This window comes from Cydia strobilella, chromosome 13 (genome assembly GCF_947568885.1).
Source record: "Cydia strobilella chromosome 13, ilCydStro3.1, whole genome shotgun sequence".
In the NCBI taxonomy this organism is placed as follows: Eukaryota; Metazoa; Arthropoda; class Insecta; order Lepidoptera; family Tortricidae; genus Cydia; species Cydia strobilella.
In genome coordinates this window covers 1,366,778-1,386,070 of record NC_086053.1, presented here as the reverse complement: position 1 = coordinate 1,386,070, position 19,293 = coordinate 1,366,778, and the positions used below count along the sequence as shown (strand labels likewise).

The following is a 19,293-nucleotide window of genomic DNA, read 5'->3' as shown; positions in this document are numbered from 1 at the left end:
AGTGAATTAAAAACTAGATTGAAAAAAAAAGAAAGTATGTCTAAAGATGAAGATAGGTGCTAGTGCTAATAACCTTAGCTACTAAGGATTTACGTTGGTCAGTCTGTCAGTCAAGTCTCTTACGGCTAAGTGTCTATACCTATAGGTTAAATGTCTAATTGTGTAACATAGAGTACCACTACATATGGACAGAAATTGAGGCTTATGGCCGCGATATTTAAAGCATTATACAATTATACAATTTATAGCATTACATGCACAATTATTACATACATATCAGGGGCCCGTTTAGTAACAACACAATTAACATACACAATTAACAATTTACATATTTGTTAAAAATAAATAATACAAATTTGTCACCTACTATGATTTCTGGTACACAAACTTGTTAAATCTACAATTTTGTCACTTGTAAGTTGTAATTGCAAGTTATATAGGATATAGGGCCCAGAGGTGTAAGTACAATAATTATATAGTGTTTTTTCTGCCGATTTAATTTTTGGAAATCTTTCAAAAGAGAGGCGTGAGATTCATTGTTTAACGATTTCTGGCTTATTTGTAAAAAAATCGTTGACAAGAAAACAAATTCACAGATGAACTAAATTTCACATTGGTAGATTTCATAGAATCGGAAAGGATTAAAGTCAATAATACTTATGAAACTTACAGTTTCAGGCCTCGCACTGCCTCCCCCGCCCAGCAGCGAATGTACGGTGACTTGTTGCTCGAAAGAGCTCGACACCAGTAAACTAGGGTCCCGCGCACACCAGGACACGTCAAACACCCACTGCTCCTGTTGTGCCACTTCGACGAGCAGCTCGCCACCCTGGAAATATGGACTTTAAGTACTAGCGATAAGGAAGGGAATTCTTTAAAAAATCTCTAGGCAGAACACCTACCAATCAATAATATACCTTATTATATTGAATTACAGTCTAGAATGGTCAGTTACTCAGTTACCTCTATGTACATTAAGAGGCCGGTGTCGATTTTAGTCGCTAAAATGTAAAATTGATAGATTTAGTCCGTGAAATTTTACACCTTTTGTTACCTAATTGAAATAACAAGTACTGGTTTCTATTAGCACGTCTTCTTATCTTACCTTTTATCAGATCAATTTTTTGAAAACAGACTCACTAAATCAGTAATGTTTGCTTTTCTGATGGACGTTTAGGTAAACGCGCGTAAAGCACTGATTTTGTCGCTCTTATTTGTAAATTTCGTAAAGTTTGGACTGCTAAACATGGTAATTTTGTATTACACATATCCTGTACTTGACGTTTATCAGACTACATTTTTATTATTATGACTTTGAAGTAGTGTAAATGAAAGTTAGACGAAATCAAATTTCTCCAGAAATTTCTTCAAAACAAGTGACAATTTCTCTGAAAATCGACTTAATTTCAACGTAATTTTGATACCTAACCAATCTACAACATTTGCTGAAACTATTCTTATACATCAATTTGTATAATTTACCACCATGATTTTTTGATGAATTTTTAAAAACTGCCTCTTCTCTTCATGCATTACCGGTGACGCACGCTCCCGACCTCATTATTAAAAGGCAAGATGAGAAGACGTGCTAATAGAAATCAATACTTGTTATTTAGATATTATGTAACAAAACGTGTATAATTTCAACGACTAAATCTATCAATTTTACATTTTTGCTCCAAAATCGACTACGGCCTCTTAAATAGGGCCGCGCGGACACCATGTTACTCGTACGTCAAACATCCACTGTTCTTAGGTTCTTACTGTGCCATTTCCACCAGCAGCTAGCCACCATGGAATTAGCTCAATGCATGACTTTTTTTATTATCATTATTGATATCGTTTGAACACCGAAAAAAAAACTTTTATAAACCTTCACATTATTTTATTAAAAAATATTTAAAATGGTGAAATTTTTTGAGCTGTTGAAACGCTCATAATTTTTGGCGGGAATTCGACAGAGCGTGATAACGTCACACGTTGGCGTCCAACTGACGTTTGCTACTAGTAGTATTAATGTTGTTCGAGCATTTCAGCCATTTCACATTTATTGTTCATTTAATTTGACGTAATCTTATGACTTATTATGGACTTTAAGATCCCTAGGATAAGGCAGAAGTTTCAGATGGTCGGGATTAGTTTGGATTCTCCCGGCATTTCGTATGTCTCCCAAAGGTACAATAATATAGAGATGAAATGGGGGAGGGGACAGATGACCGAACGAGATGCACTTATGGAACTTTCAGTAGGAGTAGCAGAGAAAGCGCTATTATTGTTTGTCCTTGTCACAGTCTCACATTTTTTTAATTACCCATGGTTTATGGTGGGTAACAAATAACCCGACCAAATTACGTAGGTTGTTTTTGGTATGTTGTGTTGTCAGTTGTCAGCAATGTTAAAACGTGTTTTTAATTTTGTCGCATTGCGTATATTCTGTTGTTTCCGTTTTTTTGCGACCAAATGCTGGAATGATATCCCTCCGCCTTTAAGACAGCTTAAATCTAAAAAGACATTTAAAAGTCACTTTAAAAAATACTTGAAAAACAAACCGCTGGGATTCCATTCGGCTATTTGGTTGTAGATTTTAAGATATAACATAGTGGGGCTGATGTCACACAACTAGGAGACTTACACACAGTACACACGGATCAATTTACCTACTGTCTTAATATTTAATCAAGTAATTATCACATGACATGCACATATAATCACACTTAACACAGTACATTTCATTCCGCTTACGTAAGTACATCGTTTATATATTATCTGTTGTGACCTGGGTTCCGGCAGAAAATCAGTGCTTTGCTCCAAAGAGCGAAGCGTATCACTGAGCCGTGACCCTTTTGTTCTGCTGCAACGCACACAGTTTGTACATAATTTTACAATCTGGCAATCATAATGGATATTTTGGTAAGGTCTGGAACTTACCGGTTGGGTGTTATTAGGGTTCCAACAAAGCACCCGACCGTCTCGGCCGGCTGACAGGAGGAGGTCAGGGTCCTGACGACACCAGGATAATGCCATCACGCCCTTCTGGTGACCCTCCAGTGTTACTAGCGGAGAAGCTGCCAATCTGGCGACAAAAAATCACAAACATACAAACCTATATTTTTTATCAAACAGTGTAAAGTAGACGGAATTGTCAAAATATCTACGATATCGGATTACTTTTGTACACTAAGCATTTATGATGTCGTTATAATTAATAAGTCGGGAAAAAAGGGGTGCAATTAAGTTTTTTGTCAGTGTAGAGATGCATTTTGTATGTGGTGATAAGTAAAATTTGTGAATCGAATCAAAACCGATTCATTAACTTGGGAAATAAAACGCAGAACATTTTTTTTAAATAATTGGTCTCGTAATTTTCAATATAAATAACCCGATAATTGTTAATTATTAAAAGTGTATTATTTAAATTTTCATCAAGAAAAAAACTAAAATGTGCATCGTTAGTTTGATGCTATGTGATATGATGGAAAGTGTTGTGTAATGTAGATACAATGAATAACTGATACTTTAAACTCTCGCGTTTCTGCACATATTTAGTGATATGAACGGGTCTACCGCAATATAATTCCATTATTTTTACGTTAAATCCGACGTCGAACGTCAAAGGTGGGATTTAAAGTAATAATAATGAAATTATATCGCGGTAGACCCTTTCATATCAGTAAATATAAATACCTGAGGTCCCAGAGCTGAACAACGGGAGCGGCGTCGTCCTCGGAGGCCACACACAGCTGTGTCGCCACGCCGGGGTGCCACGCCAGCGCGCGCCAGCGGGTGCGGGACACGTTGTCACTGACACACAGACATCTATATATAAATACCTGAGGTCCCAGAGCTGAACAACGGGAGCGGCGTCGTCCTCGGAGGCCACACACAGCTGCGTCGCCACGCCGGGGTGCCACGCCAGCGCGCGCCAGCGGGTGCGGGACACGTTGTCACTGACACACAGACATCTATATATAAATACCTGAGGTCCCAGAGCTGAACAACGGGAGCGGCGTCGTCCTCGGAGGCCACACACAGCTGCGTCGCCACGCCGGGGTGCCACGCCAGCGCGCGCCAGCGGGTGCGGGACACGTTGTCACTGACACACAGACATCTATATATAAATACCTGAGGTCCCAGAGCTGAACAACGGGAGCGGCGTCGTCCTCGGAGGTCATTCAACGCTCGAAACCGGGTCGGAGCGGCCGCCTGCACTTTTTCCTTATCGCGGTTAACTCGACTCATAGGTACCGGGACTTGTTTACAAGTTAATTTTAATCTAAGTGCATACGTATTGCAGCCTTGTGTTCACAAACTTAAGGTTCATTTTTGTGTTGTGTTTTTGCACTAACCTCAAAAGTCTACCCAAGATTAAAATGAATTGCGCTAAGTGTGGTGATGAATTAACGGACTTTGCTGAGTGTGGTCAATGCCGCGGCCGATTGCACTTCGATTGTGCTGGATTGACTGAAGCCACGTATCGAAAAAAAGGGACCGCAGCAAAAGCAGCCTGGCGATGTGTAAACTGCCGAAATACGCCATCAGCGGACACCGGAACCACCGCCGACATTCTGAACGAGATCAGATCGTTTCGAAATGACTTTAACGCAATGAAATTGGATGTTAACACTATTAAAAGCGAGATTCGCGCAACCTCACAGGGCCTGCAGGAGCTTAATGCAAAATGGAGCGAGCTCGACACCTCGCTTACTGCCATAGATGCGCGGCTGGTTCTCGTAGAAGACAAAGTTTCCTCACTGGGTCCCCTGCAGAAGAGTTTTGACGAGGCCTGTGTTACTATTGAATCCCTCAAAAACGATTTGAATAGTCGCGATCAATTCTCTCGCTTGAGCAACATTGAAATTTCCGGACTAACCTATAAAAGTGGGGAAAATCTTATGTCCCTTTTGACCGATATATCAAGAAAGCTAGGAGTTTTTGTGTCGGACTCCGACATCGATTCCATTCACCGAGTGCGTCGCTTTGGAACCATCACCGCTTTAGCGAGCGGCGGGGCCGGGCGCGCCGGCGCGGACCGCGAGCCAGCAGTCATCGTGCGATTCGTGCAGCGCCGCCGCAAGGACGAGCTGCTGGCGGCTATGCGCACGCGCCGGACACTCACCACGGTCGACATCGGAATGCCGGGGCCCCCACAAAACCTCTACATAAACGACCACCTAACTCGCGAAAATAAGCTATTATTAAAAAAAGCCCGTGCAGTTAAATCTAATTTAAACTATGCCTACCTGTGGGTTAGAGATTGCAAGATTTTAATGCGTAAAAATGATAAATCTAAAATCCTGCATATCTCAAACGAATCCGACCTTTCAAAACTGAAATGACTCATTATTTACGTTGTTTACGTGCTCACTTTACTGCTACGCCGATCAACGATATTACTATTACGTTATAAAAACAATTTAAACACACTCTCACTGACTATAACCGTGTTTCTAATTATACCTAAAATTACAATTAACTGCACTCGTTTTACCCACCCATACATACTTTTCTCGTACAGGCGACTCAACTTATTTTTTGTTACGCTCGGAAATTGTCTCAATAACAATAGCCCTTTAATATACCTATTTTTATTACCACATTTAATACTTTTGAATTTCATAATATATTATACAAACCTGTATTTCTCGTGACGACAGTACCTGACTTAAACGTTTACTATCAAAATGTTAGGGGGTTGCGAACTAAATCGCATTATTTTCTGGCAAACGTTTTGAAAGCCGATTATGATATTATATGCCTGACAGAGACGTGGTTGACGAGTGACTTTAACGATGCTGAGTATTTCTGGAATGATTATGCCGTTTACCGCCACGACCGGTGCTCGGCGCGCGGCGACGGCGCGGGGCGGGGCGGCGGCGTGCTGGTGGCGGTGCGCCGCGGGCGCGGCCTGGCGGTGCGCGAGCGCCCCGAGCTGCGCTCCGGCCCGCGCCGGGAGGAGCTGTGGCTGAGCATCGAACGCGCCGGCACCGTCGCGCCGCCGCCGCGGACGCGCCCGCCCGGCGCTGCCGCGCATCGGGCTAAGTTATTTATTGCTTGTTGTTATTTCCCTCACGGCGGTGAACATTATTCCGACTTGCAATCCTTTTTTGACTCTGCGTCCGATTTTATAATTAGTAATCCGAACGATAGTTACATAATTCTAGGCGATTTTAATATTAGTCATGCCATTTGGACGCTTCTTAATGGAAGTTTAGTTATTGACACAAACAACAATACGACTGCAACCTTAATCTCCGATTTCTTAAACCTCTCGGGTTTAAAACAACTTAACGGGTGCTCGAATGTAAACAATCGGATCTTGGACCTGGTGTTAAGCGATTTGTCTTGCTCTGTTACGCATTGTACGACACCACTAACCCCTGAGGACTCCCATCACAAATCTCTCGACATTAACATCAAGCTTCCTTTTCTTTCGGCCGCGTATGATCCTCCTAGAGAGAAATTACTTTTTTATGCTGCAAATTACGAAAAAATACGTGACGCTCTTTCTTCTACTGACTGGACCCCAATGCAATATATGAATACTGAACAGGCTACTACTCATTTTTACTCAATCTTAAATACTCTTATTAAAAAGTACGTTCCTCTCAGTAAGACAAACTGCTCTAGTAATCGTCCCCCTTGGTACACCCGGGCATTAGTGAAATTAGGTCGAGAAAAGCGTAAAATTCACACCAGGTGGAAAACTTACAAAAATCCTTTAGACTATCTTGCATTCAAGCTGTTAAGAACAAGAGAGCACAAAATGGAACTGGATTGCTATAATTCATACATATCTTTTGCTGAGAAAAATATCCGTAAGTGTCCTAAATATTTTTGGTCTTTCATTAAATCAAAGTTTTCCGCAAATAAAACCCCAGACTGTATGTATTATGGAGGCAATTCCTCAACTGACAGTGAGACAGTAGCTAATTATTTCAACGATTATTTCCACTCAGTTTTTGTTAAAGGTATCGCGTACTCTGTTTCTCCAAATTCTCGTACTAACAATAGCCCGGTAGATATCTCTTCGATTAACATAAATAATAAACTCGTTGTTAAACATCTCCAACAGGTTAACACAAATAAGGGAGCGGGACTTGACCGTATTCATCCAATCTTAATCTCTCGCTGTAGCAAGGAATTGGCTACTCCTCTTACTATTATTTTCCGTAAATCGTTATCCGAGGGTTGTTTCCCGTCTGTTTGGAAAACGGCTTTAATAACACCAATACATAAAAGCGGAGATAAACATGATGTTACACAGTATAGACCCATATCTAAATTATGCATTTTTGGCAAAATATTAGAAAAAATTGTTACATCCGAACTGACAAATTGTATCATTCGTATAATTTCCCCTGACCAACACGGTTTTCTTCGTGGCCGTAGTGTTGACACCAATCTTATTACCTTCACTGATTTTATTTTGAACGCTATTGGCAACGGTCATCAGGTTGACGCCGTGTATACCGATTTCTCAAAAGCTTTTGATAAAATTAATCACACTATGTTACTACACAAATTATACGAACTCGGTATACACGGAGACCTCTACAGGTGGATTGAATCCTACATCCAGAACCGATGCCAGGCAGTATCACTAAGAGGCTATACTTCCAGATACTTAACCATTGATTCAGGGGTCCCTCAAGGCTCTCATTTAGGACCGCTTTTATTTATCATATATGTAAACGACATGGGTTCATCGTTTTCTAGTTCAAGACATCTAGTTTATGCAGACGATACAAAAATTTTCAAAATCATAAAAACAAAGAACGACTGCCTGGACATGCAACGCGATCTTGATAGCTTTGCCGCATATTGCGGTTATAACCAATTGCTTCTGAACCCTGATAAATGCAACTGTATTACTTTCACTCATAAACAAAGTCCCCTTCTTTTCAATTATAGTTTTTCAGGAAAGATCATAAATAGAATCACCAAGGTCCGAGATCTTGGTATTATTTTGGATTCTAAGCTTAACTTCATTTCACACATAGACCACATCTCCGAGAGGGCCTACAAGAAATTGGGCCTGATACTTAGACTATCTCAACCATTTAAAGATCCAAACACCCTAAAAGTATTATACTCCTCTTACGTTCGCAGCATTTTAGAGTTCGGTAGCGTCGTCTGGACCCCTCAATATACCGTTCACATAAAAAGAATTGAAAGAATCCAAAAAAAGCTGTTAAAGTCGCTCAATTTCCGCCACGGTCTGAATATGTCAGAGAATAGCACACACCGTCGTAGTCTAGGGCCACTAGATACACGACGTGTTTATATAGACCAAATGTTTCTGTATAAACTCTTAAATGGCCTTACTGATTCTTCCACTCTTCTTGAAAAAATTGTCTTTAAATTGCCTCGTATTCCCACGCGCCACCCCCAAACATTCCATATCGATTTTTGTAGATCTAATTTCGCCAAAAATACTTTTTTTAGACGAGCCTGTCATGATTACAATGTTAATTTCATAAATCTAGATATCTTCTCATTGTCTTTCGGTAAATATAGTAGTGGTCTGCGGAGCTTACTTTTTCCATAGCAGTCTTTGTTTAAAAAAAAAAAAAAATAATTGTAATTGTTCTATAGTCTTATGTAACGTATGTATGTTTGTAAGCATGTTTGATACTTAGGTACTTTATTAGTTGTGTATCCAATTGTTACTTCTGTGTATCTTCCTATTTATAGGTAGTGCCGAACAGGCCCTGTTTCTACTTGTTGTCAATATCAGTATGTTATAATTAATGGAACTATAGGTCTTATTGTATATCTGCAAGTTTAAACTTATCTGTATGTGACTGTTTGTTTCCTAAATAAATTAAAAAAAAAAAAAAAAAAAAAAAATACCTGAGGTCCCAGAGCTGAACAACGGGAGCGGCGTCGTCCTCGGAGGCCACACACAGCTGCGTCGCCACGCCGGGGTGCCACGCCAGCGCGCGCCAGCGGGTGCGGGACACGTTGTCACTGACACACAGACATCTATATATAAATACCTGAGGTCCCAGAGCTGAACAACGGGAGCGGCGTCGTCCTCGGAGGCCACACACAGCTGCGTCGCCACGCCGGGGTGCCACGCCAGCGCGCGCCAGCGGGTGCGGGACACGTTGTGACTGACACACAGACATCTATATATAAATACCTGAGGTCCCAGAGCTGAACAACGGGAGCGGCGTCGTCCTCGGAGGCCACACACAGCTGCGTCGCCACGCCGGGGTGCCACGCCAGCGCGCGCCAGCGGGTGCGGGACACGTTGTCACTGACACACAGACATCTATATATAAATACCTGAGGTCCCAGAGCTGAACAACGGGAGCGGCGTCGTCCTCGGAGGCCACACACAGCTGCGTCGCCACGCCGGGGTGCCACGCCAGCGCGCGCCAGCGGGTGCGGGACACGTTGTGACTGACACACAGACATCTATATATAAATACCTGAGGTCCCAGAGCTGAACAACGGGAGCGGCGTCGTCCTCGGAGGCCACACACAGCTGCGTCGCCACGCCGGGGTGCCACGCCAGCGCGCGCCAGCGGGTGCGGGACACGTTGTCACTGACACACAGACATCTATATATAAATACCTGAGGTCCCAGAGCTGAACAACGGGAGCGGCGTCGTCCTCGGAGGCCACACACAGCTGCGTCGCCACGCCGGGGTGCCACGCCAGCGCGCGCCAGCGGGTGCGGGACACGTTGTCACTGACACACAGACATCTATATATAAATACCTGAGGTCCCAGAGCTGAACAACGGGAGCGGCGTCGTCCTCGGAGGCCACACACAGCTGCGTCGCCACGCCGGGGTGCCACGCCAGCGCGCGCCAGCGGGTGCGGGACACGTTGTCACTGACACACAGACATCTATATATAAATACCTGAGGTCCCAGAGCTGAACAACGGGAGCGGCGTCGTCCTCGGAGGCCACACACAGCTGCGTCGCCACGCCGGGGTGCCACGCCAGCGCGCGCCAGCGGGTGCGGGACACGTTGTGACTGACACACAGACATCTATATATAAATACCTGAGGTCCCAGAGCTGAACAACGGGAGCGGCGTCGTCCTCGGAGGCCACACACAGCTGCGTCGCCACGCCGGGGTGCCACGCCAGCGCGCGCCAGCGGGTGCGGGACACGTTGTCACTGACACACAGACATCTATATATAAATACCTGAGGTCCCAGAGCTGAACAACGGGAGCGGCGTCGTCCTCGGAGGCCACACACAGCTGCGTCGCCACGCCGGGGTGCCACGCCAGCGCGCGCCAGCGGGTGCGGGACACGTTGTGACTGACACACAGACATCTATATATAAATACCTGAGGTCCCAGAGCTGAACAACGGGAGCGGCGTCGTCCTCGGAGGCCACACACAGCTGCGTCGCCACGCCGGGGTGCCACGCCAGCGCGCGCCAGCGGGTGCGGGACACGTTGTCACTGACACACAGACATCTATATATAAATACCTGAGGTCCCAGAGCTGAACAACGGGAGCGGCGTCGTCCTCGGAGGCCACACACAGCTGCGTCGCCACGCCGGGGTGCCACGCCAGCGCGCGCCAGCGGGTGCGGGACACGTTGTCACTGACACACAGACATCTATATATAAATACCTGAGGTCCCAGAGCTGAACAACGGGAGCGGCGTCGTCCTCGGAGGCCACACACAGCTGCGTCGCCACGCCGGGGTGCCACGCCAGCGCGCGCCAGCGGGTGCGGGACACGTTGTCACTGACACACAGACATCTATATATAAATACCTGAGGTCCCAGAGCTGAACAACGGGAGCGGCGTCGTCCTCGGAGGCCACACACAGCTGCGTCGCCACGCCGGGGTGCCACGCCAGCGCGCGCCAGCGGGTGCGGGACACGTTGTCACTGACACACAGACATCTATATATAAATACCTGAGGTCCCAGAGCTGAACAACGGGAGCGGCGTCGTCCTCGGAGGCCACACACAGCTGCGTCGCCACGCCGGGGTGCCACGCCAGCGCGCGCCAGCGGGTGCGGGACACGTTGTGACTGACACACAGACATCTATATATAAATACCTGAGGTCCCAGAGCTGAACAACGGGAGCGGCGTCGTCCTCGGAGGCCACACACAGCTGCGTCGCCACGCCGGGGTGCCACGCCAGCGCGCGCCAGCGGGTGCGGGACACGTTGTCACTGACACACAGACATCTATATATAAATACCTGAGGTCCCAGAGCTGAACAACGGGAGCGGCGTCGTCCTCGGAGGCCACACACAGCTGCGTCGCCACGCCGGGGTGCCACGCCAGCGCGCGCCAGCGGGTGCGGGACACGTTGTCACTGACACACAGACATCTATATATAAATACCTGAGGTCCCAGAGCTGAACAACGGGAGCGGCGTCGTCCTCGGAGGCCACACACAGCTGCGTCGCCACGCCGGGGTGCCACGCCAGCGCGCGCCAGCGGGTGCGGGACACGTTGTCACTGACACACAGACATACATATTATACCACCATCATTTTACAGGTATTTGAAGGTTTTTACTTGCGGAAGGTTTATGCCGTCGAGCTTTATAGTAGCGTTTATGGGACTATTTGGGTTGAAATTGCAGATCATGTATTCGGTTTTTGTTCTACTGATGCGCAATCCATTAGTTTCTAGTGACTCTCTCCATTGTTCGAGGTTTTCCTGAAGTGCGTGTGGGTCTTTCGATATTAACACTACACCATCGGCATACAAGAGGTTCCACGGTGTTGGGTTTTGTATTTTTGCAATCAGATAGTTCATCACTACATTGAAGAGTAATGGGCTTAGTGCGCTACCTTGGTGTACACCTACTTTTATATTAAAGCTCTCCGAAATTCCCGCTGGGCTTCTAACCCTTGTTTGTACATCCGTATACATGTCCCTTATAAGTCGAACATAGCATTCATGGACACCGTGAGCTCTTAAGGCTCGCCATATGATCATTCTCGGTACACGGTCGAAGGCCTTTTCAAGATCTACCTATATAAAGGCCATCATCACGTTCTCCTTATTTTCACGGGCTTTTTACATTACTAATCTTATAGCATGAATCGCATCTGTGGTACTCTTTCCCGGTGTAAACCCAAACTGATTATCAGTTATTGTGATGACGTTTAATAGGCGTTCGCTCAGGCTTTCCCTAATTTTTAGTGTGTGTGACGTCAGTTTTATCCCACGGAAATTTCGACAGTCCCGAACATTCCCTTTGTTTTTATAGAAAGGAACAAGCGTGCTTATACGCCACGTATCAGGCATTCTTTCATTTCTAAGGATGTTGTTGAAAAGTTCACATAGCCACACCTCCCCGTCTTTGAGGGTTTTCCAAACTTCGGCTGGTATGTCGTCCGGTCCACTCGCTTTGTGATTTTTCATCCTAGAAATGGCTTTTCTAACTGCTATAGTGATTTCATTGAAGATAATTCAAATTATCTGATTAATTACCAAATGGTCTGATTTTTCTTTAAATTCTGTACGATAAAGAGCTCAACTTTCTCGAATGAGGCAAGCCAGAAGTCGTCAAGTGCTATGACTGGTCGGTAAACTAGTTGCGCGGGTGTTTTGTAGTAGAAATTAGCTTAGTTTTGAGACTAAATTTAGTGTAAGTATTGAAGTTTTAATAACTTATCACAACCACAATAAATTCATAATAAAGGCCTCAGTTAAGTAACCTCTAGATTAGTCAGCATAATTAAAAAATATTTACTAAAATGTTGACAGTTAAAATATGTATGTTACAGAAAGAAGCCTCACCTTAATTTCATAATAGGCTCGTTTTTCCGCAGATCCCACACGACGCATCTGGACGCAAAGGTTGAACCAAGAATGTGTTGCACCTTATTGAAAATGACACAAAATTATTACAAAAAGTAAAAGCAACCAACTGCCGAATGAGGATGTAATGCTGGCTATGCTACTAGTGAAAGCAAATAAATTATATTGCTTGTAGCATTTAAATTTCTTGCCATGTTTATTTAAAAAAACCGGCCAAGTGCGAGTCGGACTCGCGCACGAAGGGTTCCGTACCATTACGCAAAAAACGGCAAAAAATCACGTTTGTTGTGTTGGAGCCGCACTTAAATATTTATTTTATTCTGTTTTTAGTATTTGTTGTTATAGCGGCAACAGAAATACATCATCTGTGAAAATTTCAACTGTCTAGCTATCACGGTTCATGAGATACAGCCTGGTGGCATACAGACAGACAGACAGACAGACGGACAGTGGAGTCTTAGTAAAAGGGTCCCGTTTTTACGCTTTGGGTACGGAACCCTAAAAATTGTCTTTTTGTAATAATTTGACAAATATAAAATTTGAAACAATGAGTAGTATTACTATTTAAAAAAGGCAGTGCTTAACCTCTTGAATGTTTCATATAAAACTGCCCCATTTTGATCAAACTCATATATTTCATCTGCTGATTCCATGCACATGGTCCAGCGGCTGGGTCTTGTTGCCCGGAGCCATGGGTTGACTGGTGTTGTTCAGGTCCCAGGTGAAGATCTCAATGTCAGAGGCTTCGGAGACCAGGAGCCCCAGACCCTCTGGAGTAGAACCTCCGCATTATTTTCAACATCCGCATCCGCATAAAATCGATGCGGAGCTTAATGCGGATGCGGATGTGGAACAGGTAGGTGCAACGAGAACGTCTTAGCGGCGGCGTAAGTGCTAGGTAATTTCGTCATCATTAGCCAATAGGAATCTAGTTTCGTTTTTGTGATTTGTCGATCGAGCACTTTAGCCTATGACGGACAGCGACAAGAAGTCAAAAGTTTGTTTTATTTGGACTTTAGTATAGTAATGCGATAGTGGGGCACCTATATTCTTGTTCAAATACTAAGTTTCGTTTTTTTTAAATGAAAATTACTAAAGTGTAATATTTGGCGTTTTTCATGTACCTAATCTCGACATCGGCATCCGCATCCGCGGATGTGAGCCTTTAAAAATCCGCATCCGCAAAAAATCGGCATCTGTAACATCCCTGCTCTGGAGGAAAGGTTCTGCTAATGGATCCCACCTGCTGATTCCGGGCCAGAGCTTGCACATGATCCAACAGCTGACTCTTGTTGCCCGGAGCCATGGGTTGGCTTGTGTTGTTTAGGTCCCAGACGAAGATGTCACTGTCAGAGGCTTTGGAGACCAGGAGCCACAGACCCTCTGGAGGCAAGGTTCTGCTAATGGATCTCACCTGCTGATTCCAGGCCAGAGCTTGCACATGATCCAACGGCTGGCTCTTGTTGCCTGGAGCCATTGGTTGGCTTGTGTTGTTCAGGTCCCAGATGAAGATCTCGCTGTCAGAGGCTCCGGAGGCCAGGAGGTTCTTCTGATAAGGGTTTATATCCAATGCTGACACATGATCTGTGGGACAAGACACAAAAAAATCTGAAATGTGATGGCCTTGTGCTTTGAACAGTTTGAACCCAGTTGTACTGTTTGATTGAATTTATTATATTAGAAAACATAAAGCTCGCTCCACACTCGACAAAACTACACAAGACTTGCCGAATACGAGTGTAGAGTGAGTATTCGTCTATGTTCGTGTTGTCTCGCGTATATTCGTGTTGTCTCCATTTCGTGTCGGTAAAATGGCCAACATCAAAGAGGTCTCGTGAACTTTTATGTTAGCGCGAAACTATCTCGGCGCGCTCCCGTCAGTCGCACACTAAATGCATACGAACATAGACGCATACTCACTCTACACTCTCGTATTCGGCAAGTCTCGTGTAGTTTTGTCGAGAGTGTGGAGCGGCTTAATGAGATAAAAGAAATGGTACTTGAAATATTTTAAGAAAGGTTGAAACATAGTGAACATTTTTATGCACTTTGCAGCATGAGGTAATGATAATGACACTGCCTGCTATAGTCGGTTGTGTTTTATTATTGTTATTATATTCATCATTTTAAAACTAACCAAGACTTAATCGCGTACATAGGGGATTTCGTCTTCGTGGAATCCAGTAATTAGCAAATGTAAGGAGGAAAAAAACAAAAGTGACCGACATACTCACTAAAATAGATCAGCAGAAGTGGAGATGGACTGGCCACATGTTGAGAGACAGGCGGGAAAAATGGAGCAAAATGGTAACAGATTGGTATCCAAGAGGTTGTACACGGGGCCAGAGGAGACCCCGAACAAGATGGGAGGATGAACTCAAACTCACAGCGGGCCCGAACTGGAGAAGAGTGGCCCACGACAGACCTCAATGGAAAGAGCTAGAGGAGGCCTTTGCCAAGCGGCACACTGAGCTACGGGACATACTCTAGCTCAGAATAAAAGGGCTAGATAGATAGATAGATAGAAGGAGGAAAAAACATCCCACCACATACCATCGGATGTCGTGAGTGTTGTGTGTAGGCAACGTGACAACCCTAGCGTACAAGTTAATAATCAAGATCAAGTGCGGGTAGGTCGCAAAACCCGCGCGGCAAGATGTTGAAATTCCTTGCCAGTCTGCCTGTGACCACGAACGTAACGTCACGTTCGAAACGTCAGGCCATAAATAAACGTAAGTAGCCCCGTGTTAGTTTTAAAATTATGAGTGAAAATCGCGTTAGTTTAAATCAGTATGTTATTATATTGTTTAATACACTAGCAGCTGAAAGCTGATGAATATGAATGAATGAATGAATATGTATTTATTGCCACAACAGCGAATACAGAAAACACAATATCAAAAAGTTACTTAACCTATAAACATTATATCTATAACCTTAACCTTATATCTGTAACTTAATAACTAAACATTTGCTGTGACAAATGGTTTGCTGATGCGTGTATATCACTGCACTTGTTTTTTTTAAACAATTAGTGTTTATTTGGTTAGTTGTTTTAAGTGTTTGTAAAGTCTGTTTTTAAAAGTGTTCACTGAAGGAGCACATATCACTGCTTCGGGTAATATATTCCACTCGCGTACGACCTTTTGTACTTTACTTTTGGACCTCTTGTACGTTTTGTACCTTTAATTTTTTTATTATATATTATAATTAAATTGTCAATGTATTGCCAAAGCTGAACTTAAGATTTAACCTGATCGTTTGTAATAATACAAAAACTTCAAGAGTAAAATATTATCAGTTCATTGATCGTTCTAATTTATTTAAAAATGTAAACAACCGTTGTCGGCCAATAATGCTCACTTCTTATCAGGCGCGATATAACTTGGACACTATCACTGAACTGCACATTTAGAATAGACATGTTTTTTTAGTAACTGCTCAGATTCAAACACTTTTAACTTTGTGCAGACGGATTATTTTTAATAAAATGAAACAATGAGTACACAAAAAAAAGACAATATGTTTAAAAAACTGCAAAATTGGAACCACACATCGCATAATTTGTAAAAAAAAAAATTGCAGGAAACCCATACTTTTTTCCAAACTTACCATTGTTTAACTATAAAACTCCCGTGAGACTCCAAAAAATTTATACGATTCTATATCTTAAACCAGTTACTAGGTTGAGTTCAATAAACACTTGACATGTTTTGATCCAATTTTTGAGGATCTTCTTCTCGGAGCAACAATTTTACTGCACAGCCGTAACTGACCGAGCGCACGACGAGTTGTTGCTCCACGAAGAAGACCCTCGAAAATTATATCGAAAAATGTCGAGCATTTAGTAAACTTTGTGATATGTGAGTAACCCGTTTAAAATAATTTCAATACTTACTGTTGTGTTTAGTGTTGCTGCCCAGCAGTGGGTTTTCAGCATTCTTGAGCAGCCTGTCAGCACTGTAGAACTCTAGGAGACCACCATCACAGCCCCCCACAATGACACCTGCTCCTGACCATACTAGCTTTTGAAATCTGGAAATATATAAAAAATATAAATTTATGTACTGTCTGCGCGCGAATTCCGTGCACGGCTGAGGAATGTTGGGCGTCATGACAGAGTAGTATGTCATTTTGTACGTACGGGCGCGGCATACCTCACAGAGCCACTACTTTATACATGATCGTAAAAATAACGTAATTTTGCACACAGGATGATGGTTGTATTTATTGTAATCGTTTAATTAAAGAGGTTGATAAATGATGTGGTAATTGTTTATGAAAATAGTATTTAATTGGTCAGCAATTAAGCATATTGGTATTGCACTGTCAATAAATAATAATAAATCTGGATGCTAGATAATCAATTACATTCAATAAAGCATGACTTTTTTAAAGACTTTTGGTATCTCGATATCACTAACCTTTTCTTATAAGATATTTAACTAATAAGAAGTGAAATTGCAATGCAAATAAACTGCAAGCAGATTTCTTTACAACAAGATCGAAATAACTCACTTATGCTGCGTTTGCAGACTGGCTTTTAGTTCCAAATCGAGTCCAGGGTCCTCCAAATTCAAGGAATACAGGTCCAACTGCGCTGAGCTGCTGAAGGACGCGTCAACCTGCTGCGCTGCCGAGCCGGCCGCCAGCAGCACCGGCGCCTGCTCCGCCGGCGACCAGCTCACGTTCACCGTCCGCTTCAGCTCCTTGATCTTCATGCTCACTCGCCAACGCCGCTAAAACAAACCAAACACAACCACTACTTCAGACAATTATGTCACCACTTTTATGACGCGCAAAACCGAAAAAACAACAGTGGCACGTGTCCAAAGCATTGTTAAAGATTTCTGAAGCAATAAAAAATGCAGCTTATGTGAAACTTACGGTATTTAGATGACAAAAATAAAATATTTATCATAAAAACACCGAGTTGGCAGTTCCAACGTGGCTGACGTATATTAACTATGATTAAATACGCTGTCAGTTTGACAGATGGCTGAAGATGTTGCGTTTCGTTATAGCGTGTGTTTAAAAATGGCTTAATATAAATAAAGACAAACACTCTTATGGGCCCGCTTATGTATTTAAAAAAATCTCATGTTGGATAGGATGCCACATTTATTTATTTACTTTAATAAATTTAGTTTCTTAAAATCTACTAACACGCACACAAAATTTGCCAACACTGCTATTTAAATCTCCTAGGCAACTAAGGCAACAGTACATCTTTTTGGGTTTTGGTTTGTCTACAAACTTTTATTTTAATTATTTTCTAAATTCACAATTATTTTCTTGAATAATTAGAATAGCTACTAATTTGTATTGCAACCTGCTTGCTATACTTATGACCATTTTGCTCATAGAATATTTATTATGTCAGTGATCCTGACAAAAGAAAAGAAGTAAAAACAAACATCGTAAGAATTTGTAAATATGTACAAGACATTGAGACACCTATAAGCGTTTGACTGGAAAGAAACAAAACAAAGACGTGTAAGCACCCTTTTCATCATCATCTTCATCTCAGCCGAAAGACGTCCACTGCTGGATAAAGGCCTCCCCCAAGGATCTCCACAACGAACGGTCATTTCCTGCCCTCAACCAATGGTTTCCCGCGACTTTAACCAGATCATCGGTCCATCTAGTCTGGGGCCTTCTCACGCTGCGCCCTTTTATATTCCTGTATGAAAAAATTAATGAGTCGCGCGGACTCTGCTTTCCAAGTCTAGTGGTTAATTTTCTGATTATATCCTCATCTCTTTTATAAGCACTTAGAACAGTCCTTCAGAGGCTTCAGAGCAATCCTTCCTATCTAAATTTCTTCCTATATATATTTAAAAAGATATAATCAGGTTTTTTTTTCCTTCCAGAACCATGCCGCTGGTATTATCTCAAGCGGAGTTCGACAAACTGGTCTCATGGACGGACGGCAGTCGGGAGAACAAGGATGCGGCGCGCCAGAGCGAGTATGTTAAACGTCTGAACGAGCAGAGCTCACACATGACTCGCGAGTGGCCCAATTCTTTCGAGGTGAGTCTAAGGAAAGTACCTACGACTAGCGGTCGCGTTTTATAAAGTACCTAGAGGCCTTTATAAAACGCAACCTGTCATTGCTCTCAATCTCTTTCTGAGGCGCTGATAACGTAATATCTAACTGTTAATAACACGTTTCAGGGCTCAACATATAAAACTCGACTCGACCTAGGGTCAGTGATTGTTCAAAGTTCAAACCTTTACCGCCGTTCCATCATCCATCATCTCAAGACTCGGGTCCTCGAGTCTAGTCGCGCTTCGTTTTATATCAATCTTAACAGGCCCTCCACACTCATGCGCGAATCATAGCGCGAAGTCATTCCGTGTTAAATTAAATGTGTTAAATTGAATGTACCAATTAAAATGTGTAACAGTTAAATTGAATATGTACCTATTACCTGATGACATGTAACTTGGCGTTATGAATAAACTATCTGTATCTGTATCTGAAGCCGCGAACGCGAGTGTGGAGTCTAGTTCGCTAATCAGCG

The 19,293-nt window shown here is 43.2% G+C and overlaps 2 protein-coding genes across 2 annotated transcripts in view; one reads left to right on the top strand and one right to left on the bottom strand.

The window, feature by feature from the left end:
- The window catches only part of LOC134746880 (protein transport protein Sec31A), a 49,313-nt gene extending 31,571 nt beyond the window's left edge, over window positions 1-17,742 (bottom strand). Inside the window, exons 1-8 of the mRNA XM_063681455.1 lie at window positions 17,654-17,742; window positions 17,285-17,505; window positions 16,665-16,801; window positions 14,181-14,350; window positions 12,746-12,828; window positions 11,336-11,452; window positions 2,929-3,073; window positions 671-829 (exon numbers count right to left, since the gene is read on the bottom strand). Of these exons, the coding sequence (XP_063537525.1) occupies window positions 671-829; window positions 2,929-3,073; window positions 11,336-11,452; window positions 12,746-12,828; window positions 14,181-14,350; window positions 16,665-16,801; window positions 17,285-17,487 (1,014 nt within the window). The 5' untranslated portion in view covers window positions 17,488-17,505; window positions 17,654-17,742. The remainder of the gene's footprint in view (window positions 1-670; window positions 830-2,928; window positions 3,074-11,335; window positions 11,453-12,745; window positions 12,829-14,180; window positions 14,351-16,664; window positions 16,802-17,284; window positions 17,506-17,653) is intronic.
- Window positions 17,743-18,626: 884 nt separating this feature from the next.
- Window positions 18,627-19,293, top strand: part of LOC134746879 (trichohyalin-like) — a 34,917-nt gene continuing 34,250 nt past the window's right edge. Inside the window, exon 1 of the mRNA XM_063681454.1 lies at window positions 18,627-18,799. Within this exon, the coding sequence (XP_063537524.1) occupies window positions 18,644-18,799 (156 nt within the window). The 5' untranslated portion in view covers window positions 18,627-18,643. The remainder of the gene's footprint in view (window positions 18,800-19,293) is intronic.